Source organism: Melanostigma gelatinosum (genome assembly GCF_949748355.1).
Source record: "Melanostigma gelatinosum genome assembly, chromosome: 2".
NCBI classification, from domain to species: Eukaryota; Metazoa; Chordata; class Actinopteri; order Perciformes; family Zoarcidae; genus Melanostigma; species Melanostigma gelatinosum.
In genome coordinates, this window is record NC_136635.1 from 1,453,262 (window position 1) to 1,472,803 (window position 19,542).

Below are 19,542 nucleotides of genomic sequence, written 5' to 3' on the forward strand. Positions count from 1 at the left end.
AAGCAGTCCTTGACCAGGGCTGTAGGCATGGGGTCCAGGGAGCAGGTGGACGTCTTGGCCGAGCTGACCAACTTGGCCAGTTGGGGAGCATCCACAGGGGAGAAGGAGGAGAGGTCACAAAGGGAGAGGTGCGGCGCTGAGGGGGCGTTGCCAGGTGGCTGAAGTGCGGGTGGAGGGGGAGGGGCTGGTGTCAGGAGCTGCTGGTGGATGGAGTCGACTTTCGCCTGGAAGAAGTCGAGGAATTTGGAGCAGAGATCGGGAGCACCAGAGGGATGGGGGCGTCAATGGGGCGGAGTAGGCGGTTGATGGTGGAGAACAATGATCGAGGGTTGCTTTGCTGGGCACCGATCAAACGAGAGTAGTATACTGTTTTGGCCTGAGAGAGAGCTTCCTTGTAGGTTTCCACATGGTCACGAAAGGCCAGGAGGTGGACCGTGAGGCCAGTTTTTTTAGAAAGCCTCTCCAGCTGGCGACCAGAGGCCTTCATGAGTTCGGAAGTGAACCAGGGGGCAGGGCGGGTGAAGGAAACAGTCCGGTTTTGATGGGGGCGAGAGAGTTGAGACTGAGGGATAAGGCAGCGTTGTAGTGGGCTACCAGGCCGTCCACGGTGGAGTCGGAGGGAGCCGAGGCCATGTGGGTAGCTATCAGGTTGGATAGGGCTGGTGCACTCACGGTCTTGATGTTCCTAAACATGATAGTGCGTTTAGGATGATGCCTGGGCAGGGAGACAGGAACAGTGAAGAGGATGGCGTGATGGTCAGATACAGCCAGGTCCAGACGCTGTAGGTCGGGGGGTGGTGGGCCGGTAGAGCACACCAGGTCCAGTGTGTGGCCTTTGTTGTGGGTGGGACCCTTGACATGTTGCTTGATGCTGAAACAGTCCAGGAGTGACAGGAATTCAGTAGCAAACTTGCAGTTGCTGGAGTCCACATGAATGTTGAAATCGCCAAGCAGGAAAATTGATGGAGACATGGAGAAGAGAGAGGTGAGCAACTCAGAAAGCTCAGACAGGAAGGTAGTGGAGGCTTTAGGTGGGCGGTAGATGAGGGCGACCAGGAGCGGAGCAGACCCAGCCAGTTTGAAGACAACACACTCGAATGAGGAGGTTGTAGGTACTGGGAGCTCTTTGACCAGGATGCCGGCTCGGTGGATAACAGCCAGTCCACCGCCACGACCCAGGAAGCGGGGCTTCTGGATGTATACATAGCCTGGGGGTGTGGCTTGGTTGAGTGTCACGAAGTCCTGCTGATTTTGCCATGTCTCTGTTAGGCATAGAATGTCAATGCTTCTGTCAGTGATAATGTCGTGAATGAGTAATGCTTTGTTGTTGAGGGAGCGAGTATTCAGCAGCATAAACGTTGCAGTGTTGTTCGTAGATGCTGGGGAGGACGAGGAGGGAGAAACCAGCACACTGTCAGCACAGACCAGGGACCTCAGGTAGATAGAGCGAACGTGAGGATTGGTCGGATGATGTCGATTGTTGTGATGACGACATCGCAGTGCGACGGACCGACTGTCGGATACAACTGCGGGAATAGGAGTTTTGGAGTAGAAAAACATGCGTCGGGATGCCCGGTGTATGTAGCGGGCACGACGCAGTAGTCCGAGAGACTTGATAACTGCGAGGCAGTCAGGGATGGTGTGGCTGGAAAAGTTTAGGAGTTCCAGCGGAGAGTATTGTAGCACCATGAAGAGAACAGAGAGCCAGCTAGCAGCCGGCACCATTAGCCTGGTAGACACCGGACCTCGACCTTCAGCAGCGGCGATGGAAAGCAGCGAAGTCGCGTTGGCAGGACTGAGGGAGGGTTCGTGGAAGTTCCTGGCAGTGTGGCAGAGAAGAGCCCAGTCGGAGTGTTCCGGAGCGGGGATTCCACGGATGGCAGAGCACGTCGGATAGCTTGTTTTGCTAAGAGCTAAGAGCGGCGTCGGATAGCTTGTATGCTAGTGGTAGGTCGGCAGAGGCTAGGAGCCGAACACCAGCCAAAGGTAATCAGCTGAGCAGTGGAAATGGTAGAAACACAAAAACCAGGGCAGGACAATCTTCAGACTGTGTTCAGGATTGAATAGATTAACGGCAGAGAGTGGTAGGAAACGAGAATTAAGTGTCGGCATGAAGAGCGGCGAAAAACACGCCAGCATCCCCTCGATGCAGCTCTGCAAGAAAAAGAAAACCAGGCGAGTCATTACGAATAAATTCTTATTTACAATGGCGGCCTGTCTACTCTAATATTCTACTTTGTACTATGTGTAGAATTAGATTTCAGTGGTGGCTGTGTAGGATTGTTTCCAACTCATGTGATCCAAACATTTTCAATTCCGAGAGCGCTGTAAAGTAAAATCAGTCAAGACGCCATCACTTTATTTATGTTGACAAAACCGACGAGTCATATACAATAAAGACAGTTGATTTTATCAAAACAGACTCATTTAATATACTTATTACTTATATATACTTATACTTATCCATTCACTAAACTGATCTTAGGTGGGAAGCAGCAAAGTAACGCCCTGATGTATCAGGTTTACTGGTGTTAAAAAAAGATGTAATCTATATCTTCTTCAATGCGTGGATTAACAAAGATGATATCTCTAATTGTCCTGCATCGATTTTGATACTTTGAAAACAAATTCTTAAACTTTCCATTGAGAGTTCTACAATGCTATCAGTGAATCAGTGGAGTACTCTTTAAAGTACACCGCCGAATGAAAATGGGTGCGCTAGATCTATACTGCAGTAAAAAGATAATTGTCTAGGAGTGGACTGCCTGTTTATTTTTATATTTCATAAATCTGCTTACAAACAATTTATTGGAAACATAATTACACTAAATTAAATAACTGAATGTTAGTATGAGCTCAGGACTGATATATGTTGTATGAACAGCACGGTAAAACAAACCCTGTCTTTGTCTGACTGTTTGACATTCAGGTCAGTCACAGCTCTCAACCTACCGAACCACCAACACATAGCACAGCAGTACACTACTGTGTGGTCAGGCTCGGCACAGACAAACAACAAACTCATTTGTACATATTATTCTGTCACAAATGACAATTGGTGTAGATGTTTCAGGTCATTAGACAATATGAATTACCCTTTGCTGGGCAACTACAAAATGCTACTAACATTGCTACTGCTACTAGCAGTGGTGTATAAAGTACTCAAAAGCCATACTTGAGTAAAAGTAAAGATACCTTACTGGAAAACTACTCAAGTAAAAGTAAAAAGTCACCTCTTAGAATACTACTTGAGTAAAAGTCTTAAAGTATCTGATATTTATTGTACTTAAGTACAAAAGTACTTAAGTATCAAAAATAATTTTCTGATATTAAATGTACATCACAACCTGAACATTAAATGAACATCATAACCTGTTCATTGAAAGTAAAAGTACAAGTAAATGCTGTTAATAAAAAAGCAAAGGGTCAGAATTTTGAGAATGATGAAGTTTATTCTTTTAAGTGCTGTGGCACCATGACCAAGGACATGGAGCTGTGTTGAACATAATTGGGTTGCTGTGATCCATTCAGGAGCAACAATGTTCAACATAATATATTGTACATAACTATACTTTTGCATCTACTATGAACTTATCATCATAATTCTCCGAAAAGCAATATGACACTATGAAGGAGTTGTAACAGTGCGTTTATAAGTATGCTCATTAGACTGGAGGATGTAGAGGGCAAATGCATAATATTGTGTTCAGCAAAAAATATCCACTTGATGCATCAGGTCAGTGTTTAGAGAAAGGAAACCTGCCTTGTAAACTCCTATGGGCCTGATTTGAACACAATAGACAAAGGTTTTGCTCAAGCTGAATCTGCAATTGGGCGACTGCTACCATCATAACTCCATCTGATCATCCACAACATGACTCAAATATCAAAACATGATCAATACTAAAGCAGTAACACAGTCATTACTTGAAACTGAAAAATGTCCTGTTCATCTTCAAAAGAAGTTTGTTTTCAAAATTGGGAGAATTCAGTCTCGCTCTTCTTGGGCTGAAGACTCGTCCCGCGATGCTAAATAGCCTTTCACAGGCCGCTGAGGCAGGTAGAGGTGTGTTCAGCGTCACAGACAGCTTGCACACAGCTGCAAAGAATTCCCCGAATGCTGCGCTCTCGCGGCTCCTGTCAATCCGTGTATATAGCTACAGCTAACGTTAGCCAACTAGTGCTGCACAACTGTCAACACTTCCTCAGCTCACTAACTCGCTAGCGATCCACTGGTGTTGGTCTTCGTCACCACCGTCGTTTGTTGCGGGAGTAGCAGGTGCTTCCATTTCTGCTTCCATCATGAAATCAGTCATCGTAGAGTGGAATTATACTCAGGTAGTCGCCCGCTAGCTGTAGCATCCTGGGCATCACTGGGAATCAAAACACCGCAGCTTTGAGAGCACTTGTTTTCAATTGTGCATTAACGTGATTAACCAATGATTTAACTTGCTGCTAGGACCACTGATTCACCAAACCTGCTTGCTTGCAGTCTGTCTTCCACCACAGTCCCCGACGCTGCTCTCATGATTCATTTTGTTTCTAAAGATAGATTTGATTTTGTAGCGAGTAATGAAGGTTTCAGGGGAAATGTATCGGAGTAAAAGTATCAGTTTTCTTTGCAAAATGTAGTGAAGTAAAAGTAAAAGTCAACAGAAATATAAGTAGTAAAGTAAAGTACAGATACCCAAAAAAACGACTTAAGTACAGTAACGAAGTATTTCTACTTCGTTACTATTGTCAAGAAAAGTTGGGCCCACAGAGCTGCCTCGAAAACATGCATACACGATCAGGGGAAGGTCAGGATATAAAAAGCATAAAGCATATACTCAGAAATCAATAGTTAAAGTGTAATCGAAAGATAAAGTGTATGATCATTATATAACAAAATGTTAAATCAATATGTAACGAATGTTTAATACATAGAGTGATTTAACAAATGTAAACCTGATAATAATATGTGTATCTGAGTATAGTGCAGTCTGAGTGTAGAAAGTACGGAGAAAGAGGAAGTAAGCAGGGTGTTGGCTTCAAGGGATGGGGAAATAATGATGGTTGAGAAGAAAAGACACAAAGCACAATAATGATGAAGGATGAGATCAATAATCATTTTATAAGCAAATGTGTACTAACCAAACCGATTTAACAAATGTAAAAACTGATTAACAAATGTTCTGTGTGACCGGAGCTGCGATGTAAGAAAAGTGCTTGTCAGGATGACTTGCAGAAATTAGGAGAAGACTGTTGCAAGAGATGAGTCAGAGGCAGGAAGCCTGGACTTATACGGACATGTTCGAACCCAACGCCCTTTCCAGAGGGTGGGGGGATGAGCTCATGTATTGAACAGGAGGGGGCTGATAAAGCCCGAATGAGACATAAAAGGAGACGTTTGCAGGCAGCAAACTGGGAATTCACGATGGGACGCCTACCGAGCCATCCATGGAGAAACCCTGGACCTCGTTCGACAGCCGCGTCCGAGGACTTTGTCTCTGTTCACGGAAAGAAGACCGCCGTTCGTGGACAAAAATTGAAAGACGGAGAATCACCTCTCCCCCCTGCTCGAAGACGCAGCAGCCCGAGAAAGACTTTGTACTGAGTTTTGAGGACTGTTGAACGGACTCTGCTGCAGAGCAGGAGGACCGAGGGTCTGGCCAGACCTTCGCTCCTAACAACTCCAAAAGAACCTTTTCATCGCACCATTGGACATCCAGCTCCAACCGAGCCGTCTCGGCATCTAAAACTAATGAGTATAATCGAAGAAGAAAATTAACGTAACGAATCAAGTGTAGTGACATTTTATGTGAGCTGTAGCTTTAACCCTTGCAAACTAACTAAATATAACCTGCAATAAATATCTAATCTGCATTTAAAGTAAATTTCTCAAGTGCATTCATTTGCTCAAGTAGTAAAAAGTTCCTCGTGGCAGTAAAAAGTTAAAGCCATTGTATGTCTAACAACTGAGTTCTGAAAGGTTATCCTAGAGACCGAATCCACTTAACAAGCCCTTACGGTTTTAGAAAGAATTAATCCTAGCCGTTAAAACCTAACCTGGCATTTACCAAGAGCACGGATCCATAAGAGGGAAGCTGCCATAACCGACGCGACTGGTAGGAGCGCCCGGGGTCAGGGTGGCCCCTCGACCGAGTGCACTCAGACCGGAGGAAGCAGGGTAGACGTCGGGAGTAACGGCAGTTAGAAGAGCCAGGCGAGTTCCCTCGCAAGAACACCAGCTCGACAATCTTTTAATAGAGAGCTGAGTCAGTAAGTAGCCCCGTATCGGGCCAGAAGTATCCCAGGATCTAACACTATACACCACTGACTACTAGTTAGTACAACTGCTACTTCTGCTGCTACTACTGCTACTACTACTACTAGTACATCTGCTACTTCTGCTTCTGCCACTACTACTGCTACTTCTACTACTACTGCTACTAACATTTCTACTACTACTACTAGTAAAACTGCTACTACTGTTACTGCTACAACTACTACTACTAGTACAAGTGCTACTGCTACTACTAATAGGCTTGTTCGAGATGAGCAGCAGGAGGCGTTGACAAAAAACTGTGGTCAAGTCGGACAGTTTTCAGCTGCTTTCAAACAATACTACTGCTTTCTACTACTGCTAGTACAACTCCTACTACCACTAGTGCAACTGCTGCTACTGCTTTTACTACTACTTCTACTGCTACAACTGCTTTCCTACATTACGTCTGCTACTACTGCTACTAATGGAGCTCTAGCGTAGGTTCAGTTAGGAAGACTATCCTCTTAGGCTATCCTCTTAGGCTTATCATTTATTTCTCATACATCTGCCATTCTTTCCACTCGCATGCTCTCTCATTATTTCCTTGCTGTCATTGTTTGAGGCTGTCAGTCATAATATCAGCTGTTTAGAATTCATCCTCTCGGGACCATGAATCGGTGTACAATGTTTCAGCCCAATCAAGAGTTATTTCTGTCTGGACCAGACTGACCGGTCTATTGTCATCCCAAGAGTAGTGCTGCTAGTATGGCCAAATAATTACAATGAACACAGGCAACAACAAGGATCTTCCTCAGTTTAGAGAAGAGTATGGGTGAGAAAGTTCATCAGTCGCAGAATATGCTTTGATTATTTTTATCAGCAAATGATCACTAGCTGCTGCCGTACCTTGATGCTGAATGCCCTCCTTATGCTCTTTTTGTTCTCCCTGAGTGTGGCGGTATGATGCATCTCGTCATCTGACTCAGTGCCTCCTCTCTTCTCCAGGGCTGATTGCTGGGTTGTCCTCCAGTGTCCCTTTCCTGTATCTCTGCAGCCTGGGCCCCATGTCCTGCGCCCATCTGACACAGCATGCCTCTCTTCTGGACAGTTATCATTAGTTTTAGAGTGACACAGGATCAGGGACCTGGACAGAGTCAGTGAAAGTCACAACGTCAATTTTCGGCATTAACTGACATAAATAGTTTTTTGGGGGGGGGGGGGGGGGGGGCTGTCATATTCCGATGTGAGGGTCCTGGGACAGAGGATGTCATATGTGTACAGATTGCAAAGCCCACTGAGGCAAATTTGTGATTTGTGAACTTGGGCTGGACAAAAAAAATTGGATTGAATTAATAGCAATAATATACAACTGGAGTAATTCAGCCACGAGCCATCACTCACATGCAGCACGTGACCCTGACCTCCCCGTGAATCCTTTTTTTCACTCTACTCTTGTCGCAGATACAGGACACTTAGATGGAAAAAGGCCAACCCATTCTCACAACTTGTCAAATACCAACAAGGCACCCTTTAGTGTCTGTATGAGATGCACCAGGCTCTCAGCTAACTCCAATGTAAACCCATCCATGTAATTATTAGACACTCAGAACAACTAACGAAGTACAAAGAGCAGGAAAGTCCTTTGGGTGGATGGTTAAGTCAAACAGGCTGTCACCCAGGAGGCAGCTGCTCATGTCCCATGTGAAACTAAGTCAATGTTGACTTATTTTACCTTGGTTTTGTTACGTAACGTATGTATCTGTTATGTAACTAAGCAGCGTTAGTTAAGTACTAGCATACTTATTTTACGTATCTAACAGACTTATTTTTACCCAAACCACAATCCAAACCAAGTAAACTTCAAGACTAAGTTAACCTACTTTGGAAGTTTATTTTGATAATAAACTGTATGCATGTAACAAGTGGAAACTGGCACGCCAAAACTGAAGCTAGCTCTATAGAGCATCATAGTTTGAAGCATAGGGCTGCTGAAGGTCGCTGTTTGACGAGATGGCAGTGAGAATGTGTTGAAAAGAAATGTGTCAGCTGCGCTGAATTCCACAATATCACACGTTTGCTGTAGGAATGCATTCATGCCGTTTGTCGTATGTAAATGTATTTTTGTTCTGGAGGAACATATAATGCTCACAAAGAAATAACAAAACTATCTCTTTTCATCATAAAGATTGACACCAGCCTGGAAAGAAGGTTACTCTGCCAATACAAAGGGTAACCTAACTGTTGTTCGCTCCCTGTGCATCCCTAGTCGTAAGCCTTTGAGTGGTGCTGGTACCTGGAGAGCATGGCCAGTTTCTTGGAGCGGTGTTTGTGGCTGCTGGTTGGGTTGTTGCGGCGTTCCTCCTGGTGCTTGCGTCTCCTTTCCATCCTCCTTGCAGCCGCTGTGCTGGCTCTCCTCCTCTGGTGGGAGTATCTCTGAGGCATGGCCATCAGCGTGTGTGTATGTGTGTGCGGCGGGAGCTCGGGAACCATCACACTCCTCCCAGCCGGCCCGAAGCCTAATGGAGAGGGACGCTCTGGAGGGCAATTAGAAAACTGAGTTAGGACAGTCTGACTGCATCCGTGTGTAAGTGTTCTGAGAAACAGCTGAGGCATTTGAGGAGGCTGGTGGAGATAAAAAACGCTTTTCTTTCCCTGCTTTGAAAAAATGGCAAAGTTTTCCTCAGTCCTCATGATTTCAGCTTAATCAGGCTCAGACGTGTTGAGAGAAGCACACACACACACACACACACACACACACACACACACCTATACGGGCGCGGGTGGTTTATGAGGGCTTTTCACCCATACCAGTTCAAACCCTGGTATATGGAGACGCACCTTTTCCTTAGTCCTAGACAGTGATAATAAGTATTAAACTGGTCCTTATGATAAAGGGAACAAACCTCACTGTTCAGAATTAATATCTCATCAAAGAATCTGGAGATATTAAGACCTGACATTCTACAGGACTGTTGGGACGGGGCGGATCCTAACATGCCGCTGACTTATGAAGACCCTGCTGGTTTAGCGGGACATTACCAATACACACACACACAAACATGGCAAGACCCTGAGTTATGAGGACCATCCTGGTTTAGCGGGACATTACCAATACACACACACACAAACATGGCAAGACCCTGAGTTATGAGGACCATCCTGGTTCAGAGGGACATTACCAACACACACACACACAAACATGGCAAGACCCTGAGTTATGAGGACCATCCTGGTTCAGCGGGACATTACCAATACACACACACACACAAACATGGCAAGACCCTGAGTTATGAGGACCATCCTGGTTCAGCGGGACATTACCAATACACACACACACACAAACACGGCAAGACCCTGAGTTATGAGGACCATCCTGGTTCAGTGGGACATTACCAATACACACACACACACACAAACATGGCAAGACCCTGAGTTATGAGGACCATCCTGGTTCAGTGGGACATTACCAATACACACACAAACATGGCAAGACCCTGAGTTATGAGGACCATCCTATAGATAGATAGATAGATAGATAGATAGATATGGCAACCCACCTGACATAACAGACAACGTGCTGTCTGACACGCCCACCACAGAAGAACAACATTCTACTCTGGTGAGGCACATGTGTTCTGGGAGGCGCACTACGCTAAACTAGTTTACCAGTAAAACCAACAGCAGCACACCCACTTCAACATCTTCCCGCAGTGTTTAGGCAGCTACTCCCTACCGATTCAAACAGGGCTAAAGCAATCGCCACGGCGATTGTTATATTTATAGCCGCAGATACGAGACCCTAATCTGGACTGGAACACCAGACTGTACCAACATGCTTAATGTTATTGAGCCCCGTGACACTACTCATTCACGAGCCCATTTCGCCAGACCATAATTCCTGCTTTGTTAAAGAAAACAAAAGTCCAAACAGAGAATCAAATGTCCGAGGCTCCCGCTGTTCCTCTAACAACAGACGGCCGGACGTCACGGACTACACAAAGCTACCTGACTGTAACGACACATTACCTCACTACTGAATGGGAGATGAAGAGCCATGTTCTTCAGACACGCCCCCTCGAGTCTCACCAGCGAGGCATTTCTGCTTATTTGCTGTATTGAAAATGTACCGAACCTAACCATGGCACCACTGTATTGTATTGAAATGAGAATTTCGTGAACTGTATACCCCTAATACACACACATAAACTCAAACAAACCCCTCCCATTAAACTAGAATTACCTCTTCACAGTTGTATGCATCCATCAACCAGTCATGTTACAAATTATATCTATGTAGGTTTAAATGTTAACATTTCACACGCACATTTTTTGTATTCATTCGTGTGATATTGTCATAATTAGCAAATGAAGACTTTTTGTCTGGTCAGTGACCTTTGACCATCAAAATCTAATAATTTCATCCTTGAGTTCAAATGGACGTTTGCATAAGAATGGTAGAGACGGACAACATTTGAATTGCATATATTCAATGTTTATTCTGAAAGGTTGCTTTTACTTTAAAATTGTGACGACTTTTTTGTTTGTTGTTTGTTTAGAATAAGTATAAAATGGTATCAGCAACAGGGTAATGGAGGAAATAAAATCAAAAGCTAGATCAGAATGCCTTTAAATGAAAATACATTTATTGTAATGTAATGACTTTAAACATTGAGAATGTACAAGATTTCTGTCGTAAATAAAAGAAAAATGCTACATTTAAAACGCACTGCGACGAAACAGAGAAACGCACTGCTGCGAAACGCACTGCAAGCGACACAGTAACTGGCACTGCAAGCAGCGCAGTGAAACGCACTGCAAACAACGCAGTGAAACTTACTGCAAGCGGTGCAGTGTACAGTGAAACGCACTGCAAACGATGCAGCGAAACGCACTGCAAATGACGCAGTGCAATGCAAACGCAGTAAAACACACTGCAAACAACGCAGTTAAACGCACTGCAAACTGCCCCATTAACCGGCACCGCAACAGAAACAGACGCAGTAAACGGCGCTACAAACTGTGCTGCAACAGGTGCAGTAATGCAACAGATGCACTAAACTCTACGGTTAATGGATATTCATGTTACATTATTCCTTTTGTAAGTCAGGCCCCTGTTCCTCACAAAATCTCGGATGTTTTGAACAGTTCTGTCTTTCAAAACATGGTCTTGAGCATTCTTACATTGCTCACACTCAACTTCGTAGCAAGGTGTCCTTTGAAATGTGTATTCTAAAGTGTTTCATGACAGATGAAACTTCTACCTTGCTCCACGGCTTTTTGGAAGATCTTCTTCAGACATCTGCCAATCACAAGAACATATTTTCCTTGATTAGATTATAATAAAGACAATCATAAGTTTAGTCGAGATTTACAACATTCTTGGAATAACTTTTGATGCACTCAAATGTAGCATTTGTGGGTTATCGAGTATATTATTTATCAAAGTTATATATACTTAAGTTCAATTAAAATGAGTATAAAAACAGCATTATGTCACCACTGTACCGATAGTATTCGGTAAATAAACTTTACATAACTCCTGCTTAAGGCTGTAACATAGTACACTTAAAATATATATTTGAAACATTCGAAATTGTACAAAAACTTTTCTCTTTAGGACTGACTCTCTACACTGTTATTTTTGCAAGTGTGCAGGTCGGACTTGTGAGTTCTGGCATCTTTGAACTATCTGCATTGGTTGCCAGGGCAATGTGTTTTTCTAGAAATAGAACCAAAACTAAAATGCAGAATGAGGCGCATCGTCTTTTCCTCCGCACAACAGTACAATGTAGTAGTGGTACAGAAGAACCTATCACAGTAGACAAAGCCATAAGTCTTTATGCAGGCCCACTTAAGCATCAACAGGACCACATACATTGAATTGCTAAAAAAATAATAATTAAGAAATCCATCCATAGCATTATTATATTTACCTTCGGAGTTGGTGGCCTCATCCTGGGTCAAATCAATCTTCTTTTTTCTCCCTAAAACAACAAAAAACAACTTGATTTCTATACCATAACTCCAATTTTAACAATCCAAATACTTGAAGTTTCTAAGCATCAGGAAATCTGAACTTTTGTCCTCACAAAGCAGGTCCATGCTGTGCCCATCCCCCGACACACAAGTGATGCTATTTACTGACCGGGATGGTTAATTCATGTTTGACAAGTTATCTGCAGTTCTTCCGCATTATTATTATTTACACTGTTTTATATTGTAGTTTATATAATTTTACACATTTCTTATTTCCATATATGTTATTTATTGTTGTAGTATATTGCACATTTATTTTTTCTTATAATTTGTCTTTGTGTACTTTTCTATTCTAAATGGGCAAAACTGTATCGATGAAACCCAAATTCTCCCCGGGAATCACTTTAGTAAATTCTATGCTGATTAAATACCTACTGCCACTTTCACTGTTAGCATACGGTGTGCACTGCAGACATGAAATACATCCCATCCCAGGAAGTAGGCGGATGTGTCATGGAGGTGTTGTTTCCCCCCATTCTAGCCAAACAGCATGCGACTGCGATATTACAAAAAGGAACTTACCATTTCTTTTTCTGACGAGAATGGAACTCCTTTCTTGGGTTCAGGATTAGACGGTTCTTTACAAGGTGCCTAAGATTGTACAGAGAAAATATATGCTGTTGTCATATAACTTCTGGAGAAGTTTGAGGAAGACTTGTGTGAAGGCAGAGGCGTTGCAGTTATGAAGGTGTGTACATTTACAGTGGATCAGCTAGCCTACAGAGTACTCCAGTCTTATACACAATGACAACAGAAAACTGAGAAAAATAAGTTACACCTCTGATAGAAATCTATCAAGACCTTCCTTCAAATAGCGCAAATTATGTATGCAAGTCATTTGTTGTAGTTGTAACAGTAATGAAAGTATGTCCAGCCTTGAATTGTGTACGTAAGGCCTGAGCCTAGTCAATGCTTAAAAGCTAACATGAAACCAACAAGTTTGACCAGTGTGTGAAGAAATATGATGGTCCTCATAAGAACAGGTGTCCTCACAAAGCAGGTCCATGCTGTGCCCATCCCCCGACACACAAGTGATGCCATTTACTGACCGGGATGGCTAATTCATGTTTGACAAGTTATCTGCTGTCCTCACAAGACACTGTGACCAGACATCATTTTACTTTACCAAGTTTTCTAAAACATTCGACCAGCTTCTGTTTGACCCAAAGAGTGGAGACATATATGGTACAGGTAAAACAGCCCGGTACTACCGTCTTCCCACAGCCACCCACATGTAACGTCTTGCCAGTGTGTGAAAGAAGAATACATTCTAACTTACGTTCTCATTCACTGGTGTGAAGGGAGTTGCACAAGGTGTATTCAAAGCATCACTTGATTCACCACAGAATTCCTGTGAATGAGTCAAAAATAGGCACACTCTTAGAAAATATAAAAACAGCAGCGATTCATTTACATTCAGCAATCAAAGTTCTACAACACTGGCCATTTGTCTGGCTGAAATTCTGCTTACTAGCCAGTAAGGAAGGATGTAACATAAAAGATCACTGATGAATCCTATACACGGAGACAAAAGAACCTGAGAAAAATACCTTCAACTTATGAGAGAAATCTATCAAGACCTTCCTTCATATTCAATAAATACCACAAATTATGTATGAAAGTATGTCCTGCCTTGAATAGTGTACGTAAGGCCTGAGCCTAGTCAATGCTTAAAAGCTAACATGAAACCAACTTGTTTGACCAGTGTGTGAAGAAATATGATGGTCCTCATAAGAACAGGTGTCCTCACAAAGCAGGTCCATGCTGTGCCCATCCCCCGACACACAAGTGATGCCATTTACTGACCGGGATGGCTAATTCATGTTTGACAAGTTATCTGCAGTTCTTCCGCATTATTATTATTTACACTGTTTTATATTGTAGTTTATATAATTTTACACATTTCTTATTTCCATATGTGTTATTTATTGTTGTAGTATATTGCATATTTCTTTTTTCTATTTTCTTATAATTTGTCTTTGTGTACTTTTCTATTCTAAATGGGCAAAACTGTATAGATGAAACCCAAATTCTCCCCGGGAATCACTTTAGTAAATTCTATTCTGATTAAATACCTACTGCCACTTTCACTGTTAGCATGCGGTGTGCACTGCAGACATGAAATACATCCCATCCCAGGAAGTAGGCGGATGTGTCATGGAGGTGTTGTTTCCCCCCATTCTAGCCAAACAGCATGCGACTGCGATATTACAAAAAGGAACTTACCATTTCTTTTTCTGACGAGAATGGAACTCCTTTCTTGGGTTCAGGATTAGACGGTTCTTTACAAGGTGCCTAAGATTGTACAGAGAAAATATATGCTGTTGTCATATAACTTCTGGAGAAGTTTGAGGAAGACTTGTGTGAAGGCAGAGGCGTTGCAGTTATGAAGGTGTGTACATTTACAGTGGATCAGCTAGCCTACAGAGTACTCCAGTCTTATACACACTGACAACAGAAAACTGAGAAAAATAAGTTACACCTCTGATAGCAATCTATCAAGACCTTCCTTCAAATAGCACAAATTATGTATGCAAGTCATTTGTTGTAGTTGTAACAGTAATGAAAGTATGTCCAGCCTTGAATTGTGTACGTAAGGCCTGAGCCTAGTCAATGCTTAAAAGCTAACATGAAACCAACTTGTTTGACCAGTGTGTGAAGAAATATGATGGTCCTCATAAGAACAGGTGTCCTCACAAAGCAGGTCCATGCTGTGCCCATCCCCCGACACACAAGTGATGCCATTTACTGACCGGGATGGCTAATTCATGTTTGACAAGTTATCTGCTGTCCTCACAAGACACTGTGACCAGACATCATTTTACTTTACCAAGTTTTCTAAAACATTCGACCAGCTTCTGTTTGACCCAAAGAGTGGAGACATATATGGTTCAGGTAAAACAGCCCGGTACTACCGTCTTCCCCCAGCCACCCACATGTAACGTCTTGCCAGTGTGTGAAAGAAGAATACATTCCAACTTACGTTCTCATTCACTGGTGTGAAGGGAGTTGCACAAGGTGTATTCAAAGCATCACTTGATTCACCACAGAATTCCTGTGAATGAGTCAAAAATAGGCACACTCTTAGAAAATATAAAAACAGCAGCGATTCATTTACATTCAGCAATCAAAGTTCTACAACACTGGCCATTTGTCTGGCTGAAATTCTGCTTACTAGCCAGCAAGGAAGGATGGAACATAAAAGATCACTGATGAATCCTATACACGGAGACAAAAGAACCTGAGAAAAATACCTTCAACTTATGAGAGAAATCTATCAAGACCTTCCTTCATATTCAATAAATACCACAAATTATGTATGAAAGTATGTCCTGCCTTGAATAGTGTACGTAAGGCCTGAGCCTAGTCAATGCTTAAAAGCTAACATGAAACCAACTTGTTTGACCAGTGTGTGAAGAAATATGATGGTCCTCATAAGAACAGGTGTCCTCACAAAGCAGGTCCATGCTGTGCCCATCCCCCGACACACAAGTGATGCCATTTACTGACCGGGATGGCTAATTCATGTTTGACAAGTTATCTGCAGTTCTTCCGCATTATTATTATTTACACTGTTTTATATTGTAGTTTATATAATTTTACACATTTCTTATTTCCATATATGTTATTTATTGTTGTAGTATATTGCACATTTATTTTTTCTATTTTCTTATAATTTGTCTTTGTGTACTTTTCTATTCTAAATGGGCAAAACTGTATCGATGAAACCCAAATTCTCCCCGGGAATCACTTTAGTAAATTCTATGCTGATTAAATACCTACTGCCACTTTCACTGTTAGCATGCGGTGTGCACTGCAGACATGAAATACATCCCATCCCAGGAAGTAGGCGGATGTGTCATGGAGGTGTTGTTTTCCCCCATTCTAGCCAAACAGCATGCGACTGCGATATTACAAAAAGGAACTTACCATTTCTTTTTCTGACGAGAATGGAACTCCTTTCTTGGGTTCAGGATTAGACGGTTCTTTACAAGGTGCCTAAGATTGTACAGAGAAAATATATGCTGTTGTCATATAACTTCTGGAGAAGTTTGAGGAAGACTTGTGTGAAGGCAGAGGCGTTGCAGTTATGAAGGTGTGTACATTTACAGTGGATCAGCTAGCCTACAGAGTACTCCAGTCTTATACACACTGACAACAGAAAACTGAGAAAAATAAGTTACACCTCTGATAGAAATCTATCAAGACCTTCCTTCAAATAGCGCAAATTATGTATGCAAGTCATTTGTTGTAGTTGTAACAGTAATGAAAGTATGTCCAGCCTTGAATTGTGTACGTAAGGCCTGAGCCTAGTCAATGCTTAAAAGCTAACATGAAACCAACTTGTTTGACCAGTGTGTGAAGAAATATGATGGTCCTCATAAGAACAGGTGTCCTCACAAAGCAGGTCCATGCTGTGCCCATCCCCCGACACACAAGTGATGCCATTTACTGACCGGGATGGCTAATTCATGTTTGACAAGTTATCTGCTGTCCTCACAAGACACTGTGACCAGACATCATTTTACTTTACCAAGTTTTCTAAAACATTCGACCAGCTTCTGTTTGACCCAAAGAGTGGAGACATATATGGTTCAGGTAAAACAGCCCGGTACTACCGTCTTCCCCCAGCCACCCACATGTAACGTCTTGCCAGTGTGTGAAAGAAGAATACATTCCAACTTACGTTCTCATTCACTGGTGTGAAGGGAGTTGCACAAGGTGTATTCAAAGCATCACTTGATTCACCACAGAATTCCTGTGAATGAGTCAAAAATAGGGACACTCTTAGAAAATATAAAAACAGCAGCGATTCATTTACATTCAGCAATCAAAGTTCTACAACACTGGCCATTTGTCTGGCTGAAATTCTGCTTACTAGCCAGCAAGGAAGGATGGAACATAAAAGATCACTGATGAATCCTATACACGGAGACAAAATAACCTGAGAAAAATACCTTCAACTTATGAGAGAAATCTATCAAGACCTTCCTTCATATTCAATAAATACCACAAATTATGTATGAAAGTATGTCCTGCCTTGAATAGTGTACGTAAGGCCTGAGCCTAGTCAATGCTTAAAAGCTAACATGAAACCAACTTGTTTGACCAGTGTGTGAAGAAATATGATGGTCCTCATAAGAACAGGTGTCCTCACAAAGCAGGTCCATGCTGTGCCCATCCCCCGACACACAAGTGATGCCATTTACTGACCGGGATGGCTAATTCATGTTTGACAAGTTATCTGCAGTTCTTCCGCATTATTATTATTTACACTGTTTTATATTGTAGTTTATATAATTTTACACATTTCTTATTTCCATATATGTTATTTATTGTTGTAGTATATTGCACATTTATTTTTTCTATTTTCTTATAATTTGTCTTTGTGTACTTTTCTATTCTAAATGGGCAAAACTGTATCGATGAAACCCAAATTCTCCCCGGGAATCACTTTAGTAAATTCTATGCTGATTAAATACCTACTGCCACTTTCACTGTTAGCATGCGGTGTGCACTGCAGACATGAAATACATCCCATCCCAGGAAGTAGGCGGATGTGTCATGGAGGTGTTGTTTCCCCCCATTCTAGCCAAACAGCATGCGACTGCGATATTACAAAAAGGAACTTACCATTTCTTTTTCTGACGAGAATGGAACTCCTTTCTTGGGTTCAGGATAAGACGGTTCTTTACAAGGTGCCTAAGATTGTACAGAGAAAATATATGCTGTTGTCATATAACTTCTGGAGAAGTTTGAGGAAGACTTGTGTGAAGGCAGAGGCGTTGCAGTTATGAAGGTGTGTACATTTATAGTGGATCAGCTAGCCTACAGAGTACTCTAGTCTTATACACAATGACAACAGAAAACTGAGAAAAATAAGTTACACCTCTGTTTCACTGGGACTTTAAGGACATTGTAATGTCTGGGAATAAAATATGATCTGAATAAATCAGCCAAGTAGTTCAATGAAAAGCAGGAGACAATGAAACACTGTTGCCCCGTCAGTTACCACACACTATCATTTAGAGAACATGAGAACATAAACTCACCATTGATCTCCATGGCCAAGAAGACGCCCCATAGTTGTACGTTATCTCCTCGCCTGGAAATATGTCTTTTATAGCAAACAGGCACAAGTGTGGCCTTCCTTTGAAAATTATTTTTTTAACTTTGCAGTTGGGATTTCTGTGATTATCATTTGCTAGTCGTCCGAGTGTTCCATCCTCTTCTATGCTGTAAGACAAATAGCCCAGATAAAACTCAAAAGCTTTCCTGGGGTTAAATCATTCAAAATGTCATGACAGAAATATTTTCTGTGTTGTCCAACCTTGGTTTATATGTAAAACAGGAACCTTTTGTACACATATACCACTGCACCACTCTTACATTTTCCCACGCATTGTGCTGTATAACTTTTGGGAAATTCACACGCACAAGATGAGGCCCTGGTTAAACTAAATAGATACAAGTATACCATGCAGCATACACCATCTTTGTTCTGAATCTGAACTGATGATTGATTTGTTCTTTTACAACAAATAACTCTATAAAAAGAAATCCATTTCAGTAAATCAACAAGCAGCTAACTTACCAATAGTGTGTTCCATTCCAGATGAAATCAAACACACAGGGATTATTTGTGTCATCTACACCTGTAGTTCGTGACAGAATTCCACGGTACTCCATCACAAAACTGGATGGTGCAATGTATTCCCGTGTAAAAACACCTCTCCCTAAAATAGCAAGGAAAGAATTAACTATTTGTTCGGCAATTAACGCTACTCATGGCTTATCTTCTGAATGAAATAAATCCTGCAAAAACATGGAATGTAGGTCGCAAATTCTTAACAAAGTTAACCACACAATGGCTTTATCTGGGTGGGCCGCCCACAGTTATTTGTGCCCTGCAGGTACATTTGGAGTACAGATTTTACATTTGCTTGATCAGCAGAGATCTTTATACAATAAGCTCTACACTTGCATGTATTTGTGTTTGTTAACAGCAGTGGTGGGCTGTCAGGGCCTTCAAAGCCTTCTCTGCTGGCCTAAACAGAATCACAAAGTTATCGCTATTTTATAATTTAAAACATTTTCATAAATACACTACATGTATTCTAATTTATCAACATATTTTCCCATTATCTTATGTTCTCATTGCACCGCTACTGTCTTCCTCAGTTGCTCTGCTTCCAGTGCAGCTTGTTTTAAGTAGAGCTTTCATCCAATCAGCGTTCACCTCTGTGTCTCTAGGTAGA

The 19,542-nt window shown here is 42.2% G+C and overlaps 1 protein-coding gene and 1 long non-coding RNA gene across 2 annotated transcripts in view; both read right to left on the reverse strand.

Annotated features, from left to right (window-relative positions):
- Positions 1-7,270, reverse strand: part of il16 (interleukin 16) — a 46,119-nt gene extending 38,849 nt beyond the window's left edge. Inside the window, exon 1 of the mRNA XM_079295266.1 lies at positions 7,154-7,270. Within this exon, the coding sequence (XP_079151392.1) occupies positions 7,154-7,216 (63 nt within the window). The 5' untranslated portion in view covers positions 7,217-7,270. The remainder of the gene's footprint in view (positions 1-7,153) is intronic.
- Positions 7,271-17,893: 10,623 nt separating this feature from the next.
- Positions 17,894-18,991, reverse strand: LOC306787904. The gene is made up of 3 exons (XR_013772572.1): positions 18,879-18,991; positions 18,337-18,520; positions 17,894-17,986 (listed from the first exon to the last, which is right to left on the reverse strand). It is a non-coding gene; the product is annotated as an uncharacterized lncRNA (long non-coding RNA).
- Between the last annotated feature and the right edge of the window lie 551 nt (positions 18,992-19,542).